This window comes from Dicentrarchus labrax, unplaced genomic scaffold, assembly GCF_905237075.1.
Source record: "Dicentrarchus labrax unplaced genomic scaffold, dlabrax2021, whole genome shotgun sequence".
NCBI lineage: Eukaryota > Metazoa > Chordata > Actinopteri > Moronidae > Dicentrarchus > Dicentrarchus labrax.
In genome coordinates, this window is record NW_026136719.1 from 24,371,322 (window position 1) to 24,386,696 (window position 15,375).

At 41.0% G+C, this 15,375-nt stretch overlaps 1 protein-coding gene across 5 annotated transcripts in view; it reads right to left on the reverse strand.

Annotated features, from left to right (window-relative positions):
• The window catches only part of igdcc4 (immunoglobulin superfamily, DCC subclass, member 4), a 53,800-nt gene that overhangs the window by 28,996 nt on the left and 9,429 nt on the right, over positions 1-15,375 (reverse strand). For all 5 annotated transcript variants that reach the window (XM_051378491.1, XM_051378494.1, XM_051378492.1 and 2 more), the window contains exon 2: positions 3,960-4,274. In XM_051378491.1, the coding sequence (XP_051234451.1) occupies positions 3,960-4,274 (315 nt within the window). The remainder of the gene's footprint in view (positions 1-3,959; positions 4,275-15,375) is intronic.

Genomic DNA, 15,375 nt, shown 5'->3' on the forward strand with positions numbered 1-15,375 from the left:
GCTTCCATTAGCATGGCTAAAAAGTTGCAGAGTGTAGACACAGTGAGATGTCATCTGACTTTAAACAAACAAAACTATGGAAGAGAGGACTGAGTGCAGAGCCTGACACTAGCTCCCAAACCTGTTTCTGCTTTAACATTGAACTAACAAGAGGACCCATTTTCAGGAGTGGGTGTTTTCAAACGTGCAGCCAATCACCTGGCTACCTCAAAATTTCCAAACATATTCTTTTGGACAAGATTTCCTCCAAACCACTGTAAACTCGAGTAGACACAGGGCAGACTATCTGAGATTACCCTAACCCCTATCACACCAACTGTTAGTTATGGCAGCAAACTGACCATCTGTGTTTTCTTACTGCGCTGAAGGAAAAAGGTTTCTCAATGAGTACACAGAGGCTCACACACTTGCTTGGCCATAGTAGCAGAAAGCATGTGATTCATTTCAGAAAAACTTGCTATGACTGTTCTGTAGCAAGCTTTGCAGGAGGAGTTGATGATTAACCCCTGCCACTTCCAGCCATTACACAGCACGATGCCCTCATGTAAACACACCACCTGTAACACTGCCAGAGAGTGCCTGACAGGGTGCCAGGCTTACTGCGCGTGTGAGTGTGTGCATGTGTTCAAACCTGATTGCATGTGTGCTGAGCTATTTGTACCTCAGTGTTTACTGTAGTGCGTGCCTTGATGCCTGTACATGGGCTGCTCGGGCTGGATCATCATGTGTGCATCTATGTGCAAATAAAGTGTTGGTGATGGGGCGGGGGCGGGTGGGTGGGTGGGGGGGAATCTGTATGTAAGTAGTGAACAACAGCTGATCTACGAGAGTGCACATTATCAGGCGTTAATGCAAAGGGAGCTGCGGGTGTTCGGAGAAGACACTTTGCCCATGCTGTGATGGAACAATGGCGACTGGCTGAGCTTCCACCTGCACTCTGTCAAAGCATAATCATATTAGTTTTTCCCAGGATTCCATGAGTGTCCCCTGCAATGAAATTCCACCGAAGATCTTTTGAACACACACTTGGGTGTTGCAAAGTTGGCACTGTTTTGCCTGGGACTTTTCAGAGTAACACTCCCAGCACAAGGTGACATATTGCCACAGGGTCAAAAATATGGCCAGTTGTTCCCTAGCAACAAGCTCTTTCTATGTTAAAAAAAAAACATTTTCAGGCAGCTCCTTGGGCACTTCTCTATGTAAAGTTTGTAACCCTTCGATGCGCTACATAAAAAGTCCCTTTCTTGTCTTTCTTTGCTCCCTATCATTTGTCTTTATTTATTGCTTCTCTCTCTCTCTCTCTCTCTCTCTCTCTCTCTCTCTCTCTCCTGCCCTTGTCTTTACCCCGACTCTTTCTCTGTCTTTGTCCGTCCCTCTATCTATGCCCCACTCTTTGGCCCCACAGCTATCAGATTGCAACGTTTTTCCCCTCCCCTTGTGCAAGCAGATAATTCCACCCGTGACCTCTTTGCTACCCAGCTTTCAGGCAGACTAACACTGTGAAAACCCATCAAGCAAGCCCCCAGCTTCAACAGATATTCGTAATAGCTACTGCACAATATGTACAATATGAAAATATTATTATTCTCTATTACGATTACAGGTAACTGCCCTTTTTAACTTTATAATAGTGCTCAATTCTTTGAATCTCTGATACTTTTTTCAAAGGACCAGTGTCTTTCTAATGGCATCTACTGGACCTTTAAGTAACAATTTCAGGGTGGACATTTTCTTATAATGTTTGACTTGGACTACCATATCTCATCTCCATCTTCCTCATAAAAAGGGATTCTCCTTGTCCCCTTTTCAGCTTTTTACAGGCATGGAGTCCATAGAGTTGTACAGTACATGAGAGAGTGTTTGTATGCATTAATAGTAGGCTGCCTCAAGATAAGAACTTCTTAAAATCATGTGACACTCATGTGAGCTGAAAATAAAGAGGTACCACAAAGAAAACACTAATAAAGTTTATCATAGTTTGTCCTTTGTAAATGAAGACCAAGAGATTAAACCTATAATCAGCTTGTTTGTGTGGAGGAGAGAGCATACTCTTCATGGTTATAACATCAGCTGAAGCTAGTAGGAATTAGGAAATACTGACATTCACTTCAGCAGTCTCATAATAAGAAAGGTTAATTGGTCTAATTAACATTAAAAGCAGCTTTTTTTCCAGCATCATCATTTAACCGTGGATATATTTAGGAAATGTAATGTGCACACTGTATGCCACCCCTGGCAATTTTCAGAGAGATGAGCAAGTTAGAGACGAAAATATTGAAGACCTTTTTTTTAGTTGCATTTACAGAGGGAACAGGTCTCTTTCATTGTTTCTGTACCTCTCTGTCAAGGCCACATGCAACATATGGGTTTCGTAATGTGTTTTCACAGATGTGATCTCTGCCACATTCTCTCTTCGGTCTCATTTCTGCTGGAGAACACGCAGTAGGAAATGAGAATGTCCGCTCAATGTCAATGCTTCAACCTCCTGCACGCTGGTCGCATCTATCCCATCGCCACTGATTTGATTCAAAAACCACACACACACATGCGAGTATACACATGCAAACTGAAGGTCATTCTTAATGGTCTCTAAAGCCTTTCCTTTCACTGTCACAACAAACTCTCTTCAGCTTTTTCCGCCTTCCCACCATTCATCCAACATCCACCCTCCCTCCCCTTTACACCTTATTGTCCCTCAAACAAGAGATCCTCATAAATAGGCATGTGACAGCTGACAAAAGCAGGGGCATCCACAAAGGATACTGTCTCATTTTACACAAAGCTAATGACTAAATAAAGACTACCACTTAAGAGTGTGAGAGAAAGAGGCCTCCTTGGAGGGGCGATTAAATAGCTACAGTCTGTCCTCTCGTCCCTCACGCTCGCATCTTCCTGTTCATTTCTTTCATTTCCACCCACGCTTCCTCTTTATTCTGTGCCTTTTAACAGACCGTTGTTTAAAAGTGTACCTGTTCCCAGGACACTTGTTAGCGCTCCACCAGAGGACGAGTCTCCTATCTGAGGCAGAGGGGAACCAAGTTCATCTCCATCCATGCAAGGAAATTCCCTTGACAAATCTGACAAATCTGACAAATAACATTGCTCTGTGTGTGTGTGTGTGTGTGTGTGTGTGTGTGTGTGTGTGTGTGTGTGTGTGTGTGTGTGTGTGTGTGTGCCTGCATACCCAACTGAATGCTTTAAATGGATGAATGAATCAAACCAATATTCTTTCCATTACATGAGTGTTGCTGCAACCTACCTCTTCGACAACACTTGACATTTTTTCAGGTTCAAGTGCCTTCTCAAAATTAGTTACCTCCTATTCATGCTTCTATATAACCAAATGTGCATTTCTTTTGGAGCTTTACCTTGGCAATGCAATGTAAAATTACTTTCAATAAAATGTTCATCACACCAGCCCAAGGTAATGTCTCTAAATGCCTTGTTTTACCTGACCAAGTTAAAAACCCAAAGATATGCATTTACTTTCACAGGAGAAAACAAAAGCAAGCAAATATTCACATCTGTGAAGCTGGAACCAGTAAACGTTGGGCATTTTTGCATAAAGAATAACTAAAATGATACATTATCAGAATTGTTGTGGATACATTTTCTAATGTCATCTATTAATATACTAACCGTTGCAGCTCTACTGCATCTATTGAATTATTCCTATCTCCAAAGTGCAGCTCTGTAAATAAGAGATGTTTGTTAAACTATCCATCCATCTATCCATGCACTTTCTACAATCAGGGCATGGAATCTATACCAGGATGTATTAGGCAAAAAGATACACTGTCTATAATGGCTACAGAAAGGCAGAGTAAACTATGTATGTAAGCTTAGATTTGCATTAATTTGGACATATTTATGAGTCAAAACAAATGCCATACTTGGGAGTTAAACATGAGCTTGCTTGAACCCTTAAGAAATTGCAAATGTATCTGCTGGACACCTACTTGCTAGGAGAACATTTACAGTCCGGCTGGTCAGGGCTCCAAGGGCGCTGGCACTCACACAGCTGTAGCCCCCCTCCACTCCCTGGGGAAGCTGGCCATCCTTAGAGGTGGGCAGCAGGAGGAGGGATCCATTCGCCAAATACTGCAGGAAGTCACCTCCATCCAGAGGCAGAGGCTGGCCATCCTGAAGCCAGGTGACATTGAAAGGTGTATCGCTGGCCCCAAGGTTGCAGTCCAGCAAGAGGGGCAAACCTGGCTCCAACACTACATGGCTGGGTCCAGCCCCGCAGCTCAGCTCCACCGAAACAGGCTTTTCTGTGTGGGACAAAGAAAGAACAGTTTATTAACCATGCTCAGTACTTGCAGTAGTCTAGGTTAAGCTAAGTTCATCTTTTTTCTAAAAAAACATTTGTAATGCAGCATTGTCAGCGTACAATATATACAGAGCTTCACTACAACCCTCTGCAGGAACCTTATTATTGCTCTGTGAACACTATAACAGCTCAACAATGAATTAAATATTGCACTTTTCTTCCTCATTGGTCCAATTATTCAAACATCTGTGTCATTTATCATTTTTGGTTATTTTTGTCTACCATATCAATTTCAGCCTATGGCAATTTGTCATTTTATAGCATTACTTCAATAGAATCAATAGTGTTGGCGACACAGATGGATAGGGGTAGTGCATTCCAGAGGCAGGGTGTTTTGGGGACAGAGAGGAGGCCAGAGGAGGAGAAGGAGGAGCTCTGAAAATGAAATGGGTTCAGCAGCATGAAGGGATTTGTATGTCAGCAGCAGGACATTAAAGTCAGTGAGAGAAAGGGGAAGTCCTGGAGTGAGAAGTTGATGAGCTGGTGTGAAATGACAAGAAGAGTGTTGTTTAACCACAGCAATCTTACTGTGCCAAATCTTCATAATTTTTATTTTTAATAATTTAACTACTTTTAAAGTAAGGTGTATTTTATTAAACACAATATCATTTTGAAAAAAAAGTTGTAAATGATTGCAAATGAAAATGAATGCATTTGTAGTATCAGACAAGATATGTGGTATCAGTGTATTGTTCACATATATCTTTTTCTTTGCAAACGTTATTTCGGGCCCGAGCAGCAACTGCTTGTTGGCCAGTGTAATCTGAAGACCATCACGATTAAAAGTTGTGCTTTTTGTGAATGTGCATCGAATGGCGTGTCCGTGGTGTGGCGCCATATTTCGACATTTTACCCTGAAACAGGAAGTTGTCAGAACTCGAGTATACTTTGTCGAATCTGCATCAAACTTCACGTTTGATAAAAGTCCTGCCCCTGAACACATCAAAATGCCAATATTCAGTCATACTCTTAGCGCCACCTACTGGAAACAAGAAGTAAGTCTGTATGGCTTTTAAAATTTCATGGCGTGGTCTACACACTATATACTGGTGCATAAGATGACTGCAGCATGCCCTACTCTAGTGGACTGCAAGGGCCAGATCATCGCTGCTTGCAGCTTTAATTTATCTTCTATCTTTATATTCCTCTATCTCATCCACACAGTTGCTATAATCTATGTGGTTTTCCTTCAATTTAACAGCTGTGAAACAGTTTTAATTCAGTTATGTGAATAACAAGATGGTAGGAGAAAAGGGATAAAAATAGTAGAGGATCTTAGGAGAAAAGGGAATTGGAAAAAAGAAGAGGGGAAAGATCAAGAGCAAATCAGAGATGGGAGATAAAAGGAACTCAGATCTTGTCTGACATGACAGCACTTAATAATTGAGAATGAGAAGACTGGAAAGCATTAGACACTTAATGAAATAACGTGAAGGGTCTAGTATCTTAACATTGCACTCCTTTCAGTAGACTACACGTATTGCCCGATGCACATTATGTTTCAACATCTATTTTGTAATCTGTGCGACACCCCAGGAAATAATTTTCTTTGTAAATTGACAACAAGGTTAGACCTACTAGTATTTTTGAAACACAACTTACTAAATGTGCTTATCTTAGTGTTCATGTGAAGTTTAATGTCGTCTGTATTTTATTATAAGAATAGGTTAAGTTTTTTGAAGTGGGGTTGTTGGAGGTACTTATGATAGTCAGTGTATTATCTTCAATAGACAGAGGTCAGCGCCTCCTGGTTAGGAGAGACAGACAGACAGGAGTCCCAGCAGGGAAGCAGAGCAATGCACTGCTGAATACAGGGCCGGCAGAAAATGTATTTATATTCAGAACATTTTCACCACTTAACCTTGCTGTCAGACAGCCGTTTGGCGCCACATTGTCTTAACCTATGTATTCCAAAGTGTAGGTCCAATTGTGCTGTGCACGGCATATTACGCCACAGATGTTTGGGCCTGAGTTACAGTGGTTTATGGAAGAGAAAAAACAAATACAAGAAAACAGAAATGCGTGATTATAACAGCGACACAATGCCATTCACTGCAAAGGCATGAGGATACCTTTATGAACCAGAGTATACACAAGAACTTTTGCAGACGGATACTGAACGAGATGAAGAAATGTAGTGCCAAAGGAAAGGGTTGTCTACCAGCAAGGTAATGTGGTGAAAACACTCTTAATATAACATACACTTAACTGATGTTAAGGTTAAGGTGGAAGTTTTTTTATGTGCATGGCTGAAATATGTTTTTCTGCTGACCTTGTTTTCAGAAGTACACTGCTCTGCTTCCCTGCCGGGACTCTTCCAACTGGGGGCATGCTGACATCTGTCTAATACAGGTAATACACTGACTATGGATAAGTACCTTTTTAAACCTATCCCTTTAATGAAGAAGAGAAAACCCAACCTTTCAAAAGATCTATGGTTAGATGTTTATAGCGATAGGTAGCAAATACAATAAAACATTTCAAAATATGTTTTCAGTCTACTAGTGCACAGCAAATAACGCATAATTTGACTTGAGCTTCTTCATATTGGTAAATTTCTATTGTCAGGAAAGAGAGAAACTTAGGATAGCTCAGTGGGTGGAGCTGGGCTGTGGCCCTTTGCTGCGTGCCATCCCCTCTCTCTGCCCTCCTTTCCTGTCTATCTTCAGCTGCTACTATAATAAAGGCAATAAAAGAAAAAAAAAAAATAAGATTAATTATTTAATAGAAATTTACTTTGAAATAAGAAAAATAATCACCACTGCAAAAACTGTGTCCCTATATACCGTTTATATCCATCATATCCCTTGGCTACTTGTTCCTCTTTGTCTATACAGTGTCTGTATTTGACATATTTTATGTAGTCATGATTTTTTTAAACCATCTGCCTTGGAATTCCAAATAATTTAGATATATTTTTTATGCCTCAAGTACCTCCACCAATGTAGTTTAGGAGCTTTGGAGCGAGTTGCCATATGTTGCCTTGAAAACCTTTATATTCTGGGCACATGGTAGTTCACCTGATTGAGCGTGCATGCTATGTAATAAGTCTTGAGTCCTTACTGCAGCGGCCTGGGTTTGATTCCAACCTGCGGCCTTCTAGCTGCATGTCATCCCTTCTCTCTCTCCCAACTTTCCAGTCATTCTTCAAAAATAAAGGCCCAAAAGATACTGCGATGACAGAATTCAAACTGCACATTTATACTGACAGTGAAAGCAGATATGTTTGGGCTGGTGACTTTAGATGAAAGTAGTTGTGAACATTTTTCAATAGTTTGAAATTAGTTTTGACACAGCCTTCTGAAAAAGAACTGCTTCTGTCTGACCTCCATGGTCTGGATGTAAAAGTGCTGTGTGGCTTTAAATGATCACACTATGTTTTCTTGCATTATAATCAGAAGAAAAATAATAAAAATCAGAAACACACAGTACTGTAAAAGTGTAATTCCAGCCAAGAAACGTGAGAGTACCCAGCTAGCAAGAGATGTGTGGATTTCTAATAGTTGATTTAATAGGACATACATTTGTGGCATTTACCTTTTGGTTATCCAAAGTCTCAGTTTGTTGGTGGAACAGCTGATAACAGCACAGCTCAGAAAAAAACATCTAGTCATCTGTTAAAATTAGACCAAATTCCTTTGAAATGTATAGATATTTCAAATGACAACCTTGAATCTAATAAAAAATGAATTGGATGACAATATTTTCAACATATAAAAGATGCTGCTGGATCTCTAGGACAGATTTCTTGACAAAAGCACAAGAGTTGAAATCCTCTGCACACATTACAGTATTACACAGAGGTTTATAACTGTATCTGTGAAAGTAATACCATTTTACTTACTTGAAACACCTCTTTGTGAATTCAGCTTAGAAATTTTTTTATTTCCTCACATATATACAGAGGCACGCACATACTGTATATACACAGAGACAGCCAGGTTCCTTTCCGCTTCTCTTTCTCTGGCATTGGATTAATTAAGTTAATGGGAGATGGAATTTTTTTCTTGATTAAATGAGGCCTGACCCCCCACCATCACTTCCTGATGAAGAGGCTGGGTAATGCTGAGAAAGGCTGCACAGGCATTAACACACACACCTGCCATGGAGACAACATAAACATGCATACACACACATACATCCAAACCCCATACAGACACAGACACATACAGGCACACTTAAAAAAGACCGGACACGCTCACAATCTTGTGCACCAACACACACTATTCACCTCCATGGCTCCTCTCTTCCTCTCTCCCATTTCAACTAATTAGGTCTCATTAAGTCATTAAAACGTTAGCAGCCATTTCCCAGCTCACTGCCAATGGTTTCACTTGGCGGAGGGGATCATTGGATATGGAAGCCATTACGCCTCACAAAACGTGGGAAGAGGTGTGACGAGGAACATGCAAAACAAAGAAAAAGAAAGCAGGAAAACACTAATTTCCCTTTGGCAAGGTTTAGACATCTTAACCTGTGTTAAATGAATTATGTAATAAGATGAAATAAAACAGAAAAGTCAGTGGAACATTTTCAGAACCAGGGACCAGCATGACCTACTATCCTTTAAAAGAGTAGGCAAGGTAAGCATATCACATATTTCAAGTAGTGGCTATTTCATCTGGGAATAAAACACTTGATATCCACACACACACACACACACACACACACACACACACACACACACACACACACACACACACACACATTTGCACCAGAAACTTGGACATGCCCTAGATTTGTGGCCATGTGCGGCACACACACGTATACACACATATTCACTTGCTAAGATGCGTGCACACACACAGACGCATGCACGGTCACACACAACTGTCAGTGTCTCATGAGGACACAATGTGGTAAAGAGGGGGGATCTGTGAAGTGGCCATTTTGCCATTTTACTGTACAAATGGGAGCTGCTGGAAAGGACCGGGTGCACTCTGGGATATAGTAGCGGCTGTGTGATCTCACTGAGCTGTAGTGAATGGATTGCGATGGCACTGCGCCAAGCGGTTCATTGCATGCTCTAAGTAGAGAGAAGACAGTGGTTTACAAAGGGGAGAGAGGATGAAAAAGGACCGACAGACAACAGGAGACAATCAAAAACAGAAAAAAAGGAAACAATAAAGCAAACATATCACACATAAATGATGCAGTGCCCCTTTAGCCAATCAGTAACAATTCTGACTCAGGATTCATAATAGCTGTCATTTGTGCCAACAACAGTTATTTGGAAACAGTAAGAATACAGGTGGCGGTGTGATCCCCAAGATTTGGAAATGTTTGATGTACTTCCATACTACTATCATATATTAGGTGGATAAATGGAGAAACGCATACACTTCGGACTAATGCAGTCCTATGGAACACACAATAAAGAGAGACAGTACAGAACAAACAAAACACACACAAAGAAATAGACTGTCCCTGAAAAAGAGAGAAAAGACTGGGGAAATGGAGAAGCTAGAGGACACTGCTCGCCATACCATCAACACTTATTTCACTAGTCCATTTCTGTTAATGGATCACCTATTCACAAAACATTTGGGAGGACAGAAGGAGAAAGAGGAGGAGGAGGGTGACCCAACAACACAGCGAATATTTCACCCATCCCAGCTCACAGTCAACAGAGACTGGACACCCCATGACCTGGAGGCCACAGCTCAGGTTTCCACAGCCGCTAAATTGAAGTTATACAATACCTCAGGTCTTTCAGGAACACAGAGAGGATCGGCTAAAATAGTCAGCAGATGCTTCATGTAATGTTTTCATTTTTTTTTTTTTACCTGATGCTGATACCCTAGTATAATATATGTTGTTGTCTGCCGCTGTTTTTTAATGTGTTGCTGTTGCTACAATTCCAAGACCAATTTCTCAACAATAACTGTTCAATTTACCCATTACAGTCACACAGCACTTATTCCATCAGAGCCATGTCTTTGTAGATTGTTTGTAAATCAAAACATCTATTTTGCACAGTTATAAGCTTGTCCTCGTTTAAGTCAAGTTGGCTTTTATATATTTTTTAATATGATAGCAACAAAACATGACAGCCATGCCGCTCTGTGAGGCTGTACACAATGATTCTTTCAGCCAACATTAGAATGTTTACCATGTTCATCATCTTAGATCTAGAGATCTAGAGATCACCAAAGAGCAAAATGGTATGTGACAGAAAAAGTCCCTAACGTCAGTAGGCTTCATCCTCTGGGGACCCTGAATGTCTGAACAAACTTCCTTGGCAATCATTGAGTTGAGATATTTCAGTCTAGACCAAAGTGTCAGACCGTCACTGCCATCCATAAAACACAGCTAGCATGGCACACCACTGGTATGTGAGTACTATACTGAGTAATATAGTGCATGAACTAGGGCCAAATAGGCTGAAAGAGCTTAAAAAGGTGGATAATGTAAGGTAAAAATGAAAAGAGAGGATATGAGACGAAGAAAGAGACCCAGAATTACAGAATGAAATAGAGAACTGAACAGTGCAGATCAGATTAGGGCAGCCTTGAGACTCAACTGAAAGAGAGCAGCGAAATGTGATTACAGACGCTTTTGTGAAGAGGGACCACTAAGCACTCAAAAGCAGTGATAACCAGACTGCCTTGTACCTCAAGGCGGCAGTGGATAACTTGCTATGGGTCCTGAATGACTTTAGCAATCGCACATGTAGGTAGTTAATCCCTATGCAACAAGACCTAAATACATGCTGAGAGTGGACAGGGACAGATGGTCTGATTGATAGCACTGGGTAGTATAGTGTGTGTGGTAGGTCTGGATATTAAACCTCAAATCAGGCTCAACTGCGCTTGCATGCTGCTCAGCTGGGTTAGTTTGCGAATTCAATTACCTTACATCGATAGCAACAAAGTATAAAATAGCCCAGTCACTTACACGTGCTTGTGGCTAAAAACTACTCAGTGTGAGGATAAATCGATATTTTGAAGCCACAGTTGTGATAATCTGAGCAGGGAGGAAGCTAGCGATAAACCCTGCAGGGAGACGGGGGCTCTTAGGTTTCGGTATGCAGGTGGAAATGCCTGTGTAGTAACAAGAAACAGAAAGTCTCGCTGACAGACATACCTCACTCCTGTCTAAACATTTAGGCTTTCACCAATAGGCTTTATTCCTGACTTTCCATAATAAAAATGTTGCCTTGGGCATTGGGTTCTTTTTGAAACACTGTAAAGCAACGTCTGAACAGGAGTCTGAAGCCCACTACTTCAAGCCTCTTATAGTCTTATATTGCTCTGATGGCAAATGAAAACTCTCTAGTTAACCAATGCTATATGCAGAGGGCTCAACATTTCACTGAATCAACAGTGAGGCTGTGAGTCACTCCGCAATCTGAACAGCTGCCGTGTCAGGTGTTAAGTGTTCCAGCTGTGTTTCCTCCCATGACGATACAGCAGGGTTCTTCTCACACCCAGTCATCTTAACCACAAACACACGCACTCACTTTCACTGTCAGAAAGCTGATACAATGAATCAAAGATTGTATTCTGTATTGGGGCATTGGGGAGTTGACTGAGGTTACACATACAGACAGGGCTGGAAAAAAAAATAGAAAAAAAAGAAAGAAAATAGGGCCGCACTTCTTTCTCTGTTGGATTACTGTCTCAAGCATCTTTCTAAATGTAGTGTTCTGTAGCTGCTCAGCGCTGGCAGATCCCTGGGTTCTAGACCAAAAAAACTAATCTATAAATTATTACCATTTAATTACCTACCAACAACATATTATGGACATGTTAACATGAAAAACACATTTTCGTTTTCATTAGTAATTTATCTGATAATCCCATCACGAATTCCTAAAGCCCAAGCTGACATACTGAAATGGTTGTTTTTCGACGTGCAACAGTATCATAGTAATTTACTATCATATAAGAAAACTTCTACAATTCACATTCACATACAAGCAAGAACAGGCGTTTGAGGCACATAGTGGGAGGCACACTCTCTAATACAAGTTGGTGTAGCATCAAAATGCTGGTGCTTTAAGGTAAAACAGTTGTATAATGTTGATAATATTGCTTTAAGCCATGATTCGAATGTCAAAATAGTTGCTGATTAGTTTTCTGTCTATCAACTAATCGACTAACCGACTAATCATTTCGGTTCTAAATAGTACCCAAACTTGCATAACAAGATTCTGAGATATTTCTGTATTTGTCAACCTGCCTTTGAACCTGTCATGCTGTGTAACATGTAAAATTAAAAGTTCCTATGTTTGGCATATAGCACTGAACAAACTTGACATTTACACTGAAGACCAACAAGATCATACAGTGACCCTTTTCTCAAAGCCAGTGGAGCAACAAATGGCATGAAAGTGTACAATGAAAAAAAAAGAGGGGTTGTGGTGAGACAAACATGGCTCCTGTGTCCCACTGAATGTGTGTGTACAAGAGGGAGAAAGGGAGCAGAACAGAGAATGAGGGATGGAGAATGCGAGAGGGGGCGTACCAGTGCAGTCCCTCATGCCTCCTGCTCTATGTACAGTGCTTATTCATCCCAGTTTGGCTTCCTCCAATCGCAGAGCAGTGTTCCTAAATGCAGGGCCTCCCAGCAGCATGGGGCCTCCACATGGCCATGTCAAGTGCCCGGCCCACTTGCATGAGTCAACAAAGCGAGCAATAAAACTAACATGGGAGTAACACGGGAGATCCAAATCAGAATCTGTTTATTCATGCAGCGGCACAGTAAACGTACAGGAATTTGTGCTGCTGTCACTGGTGCATGATTGTTTACTGGTAATGTAAAGGTTCCCAGTATGTAGAAACAAATGCGGAACTACGCGACATGCTGGAAGGTATTAAATAGAAAGTGTACAACAGAGATTCAAACACACAAGTAGAACAGTCCAAAAACCCTCCCCTCTTACTTCACTGCTCTTTGAAGTGAGGTACACGTACATTATAATGCTTGTGTGGAGGGATCAGGGTTGAGCATCTTACACAAGGTCAGGATGATGAATGAGACTGCTATGTGACACTACCTGGTACATGCAGTGAGGAAGGGTGTACTGCAGTGAGCAGGCTTTACATATCATGCTCACACTGGGCTGCTCAACAATGACATTTTCCATCAATGATGCAAGAGAGAGGGGCTTTGATCTTTGAGTAATATACTGTATTTGAATGAGAACTAAATGACGTATGTACTGACTATGAATGCACAGATTCATAAGTGTGTGTATTCTATGATGGTTACACGTAGCATGAGTAATCCTATAATTGAGATACAATCTACTGACGCACTTCTTTGTCTTCTATGTATGTGAATTTCTTGAACTGCCCGTCCCTCCACAGCATGTACTGAGCAATAGACTACAATTTTAAAGCAAAACTTGTACAATACTTATGTCTATTTACCCACACCTTCCCACCTACACCACCACCTTTAGTTTAACTCATCTGCCCTCATGTGACCAAGCAGACAGCAAGGAGGAATGAAAGGAATGTGAATGCAGGACCAGACCAGACCATGTGAGTGCCGCCAGACCACTGCTTCTCTCTCTCTCTCACTCTCACTCACTCTCTCACTCACTCACTCACTCACTCACTCACTCGTCTCACTCACCATGAGCTGGTTGACAAAAAAGGTGCAGCTTCACTTGTGATGTTCACATGAAGATGATGTTCAAGGCTGCCCCCACTGTAAGCGGAGTTGGGGCTATGGATAGAACAAGTGCTGGAATTAAAACGAGGTTATGATACTGTATACCACCTTCAGTGCAGCTGTGACCCTACTCTGAGGATTAGCTCAAATGACATCATGTAAAGTTATTAATTACACTCTATGGCAAACCTCAATGACCTAGTAAGCCGCAGGGACGAAATGCACAATCCATCTGAGTTGCATCATTGGTAACATCTATTTGTGCTCCTGGGATGAAAGATTTACATTACCAAAGAGCAACTTAGAAACCTTTGATCTCTTTATGCAACTGAGGTACAACTAAATTAACATTCTCTTAAATAATTTAAACGCTCTGCCAATTTTATATGTTGATATATCGTGTAACATTTTCTACGTGACTCGGGTGTGAACAAAAGCAGTTATTTGCTGATAAAGGCACACTCAAAATACTCTTACATGTGACATTGTTGTGTCTAGTTTGCAGACCCCTCACAAATCACTGAAGCCTTTCATGATGCAACTTGTAAGATTTGACACTGAAATGTGACCTTTTGGGAGATGTGCGAGCTACAATGTTTTTGTAAAAAAAAAAAAGAATAGAGAACAGTTCTCCTTCAGATTAACAATCACTCGCCTTAAACATGACATGTACCTTGGCTTGTCTCATGGGCCAAATTCCAAATACCATCAAATCAGCTCTATCTGTCATGATTTAAAAGGGAGTTTTCTATTACTGTGACCAGAGATATGCGAAAGCCAAAAATACATTACTTTACCAATTAGACAACTCCAGAAATGTTGTACCTGAAAAGGTTTATATATGATGTCATATTAGAATACAATAAATACCAAACAGTATTTTTAAGAGGCATGTGCTCTGTGTTCTCAATTGATAAAAAGCACTAACAAAGTAAATTTAACACAATGTTTTGAACATCCCAACAGAGCAAATCATTTGAATTCTTAGCAGACTAAATCAAGCTCAAGACTTCCTCTCCTTTCATACAAACACTTCTGTGCTTGAGATTGCCTCTCTGGCAGGATGAATAGGCGCACACGGGGTACCATAAAAATCAACATATTCAATGCACAAATATACCCAGCTGAAACTCAGCCCAGGGCATCTTTAAATAATATGCATCCTAATTTAGCATGGACTCTCTGGGGAGGGGATCAAGATGCACTCACAAATCGCAGCTGACACACCCACACTTACACACAAACAGGCAGGCAGGCACACAGTATGAATGCACACACACATGCAGACACTTAATTTAAAGGTACGTGTAATGAGCTATTCTCCACAGGCACTGCTGTCCAGTAAGCTCTGGTGTTTAAGTCTCCAGAGATCAGTGTATGTATGTTCACAGAAACGCTGAAAGAGTGGGATGAGTTCG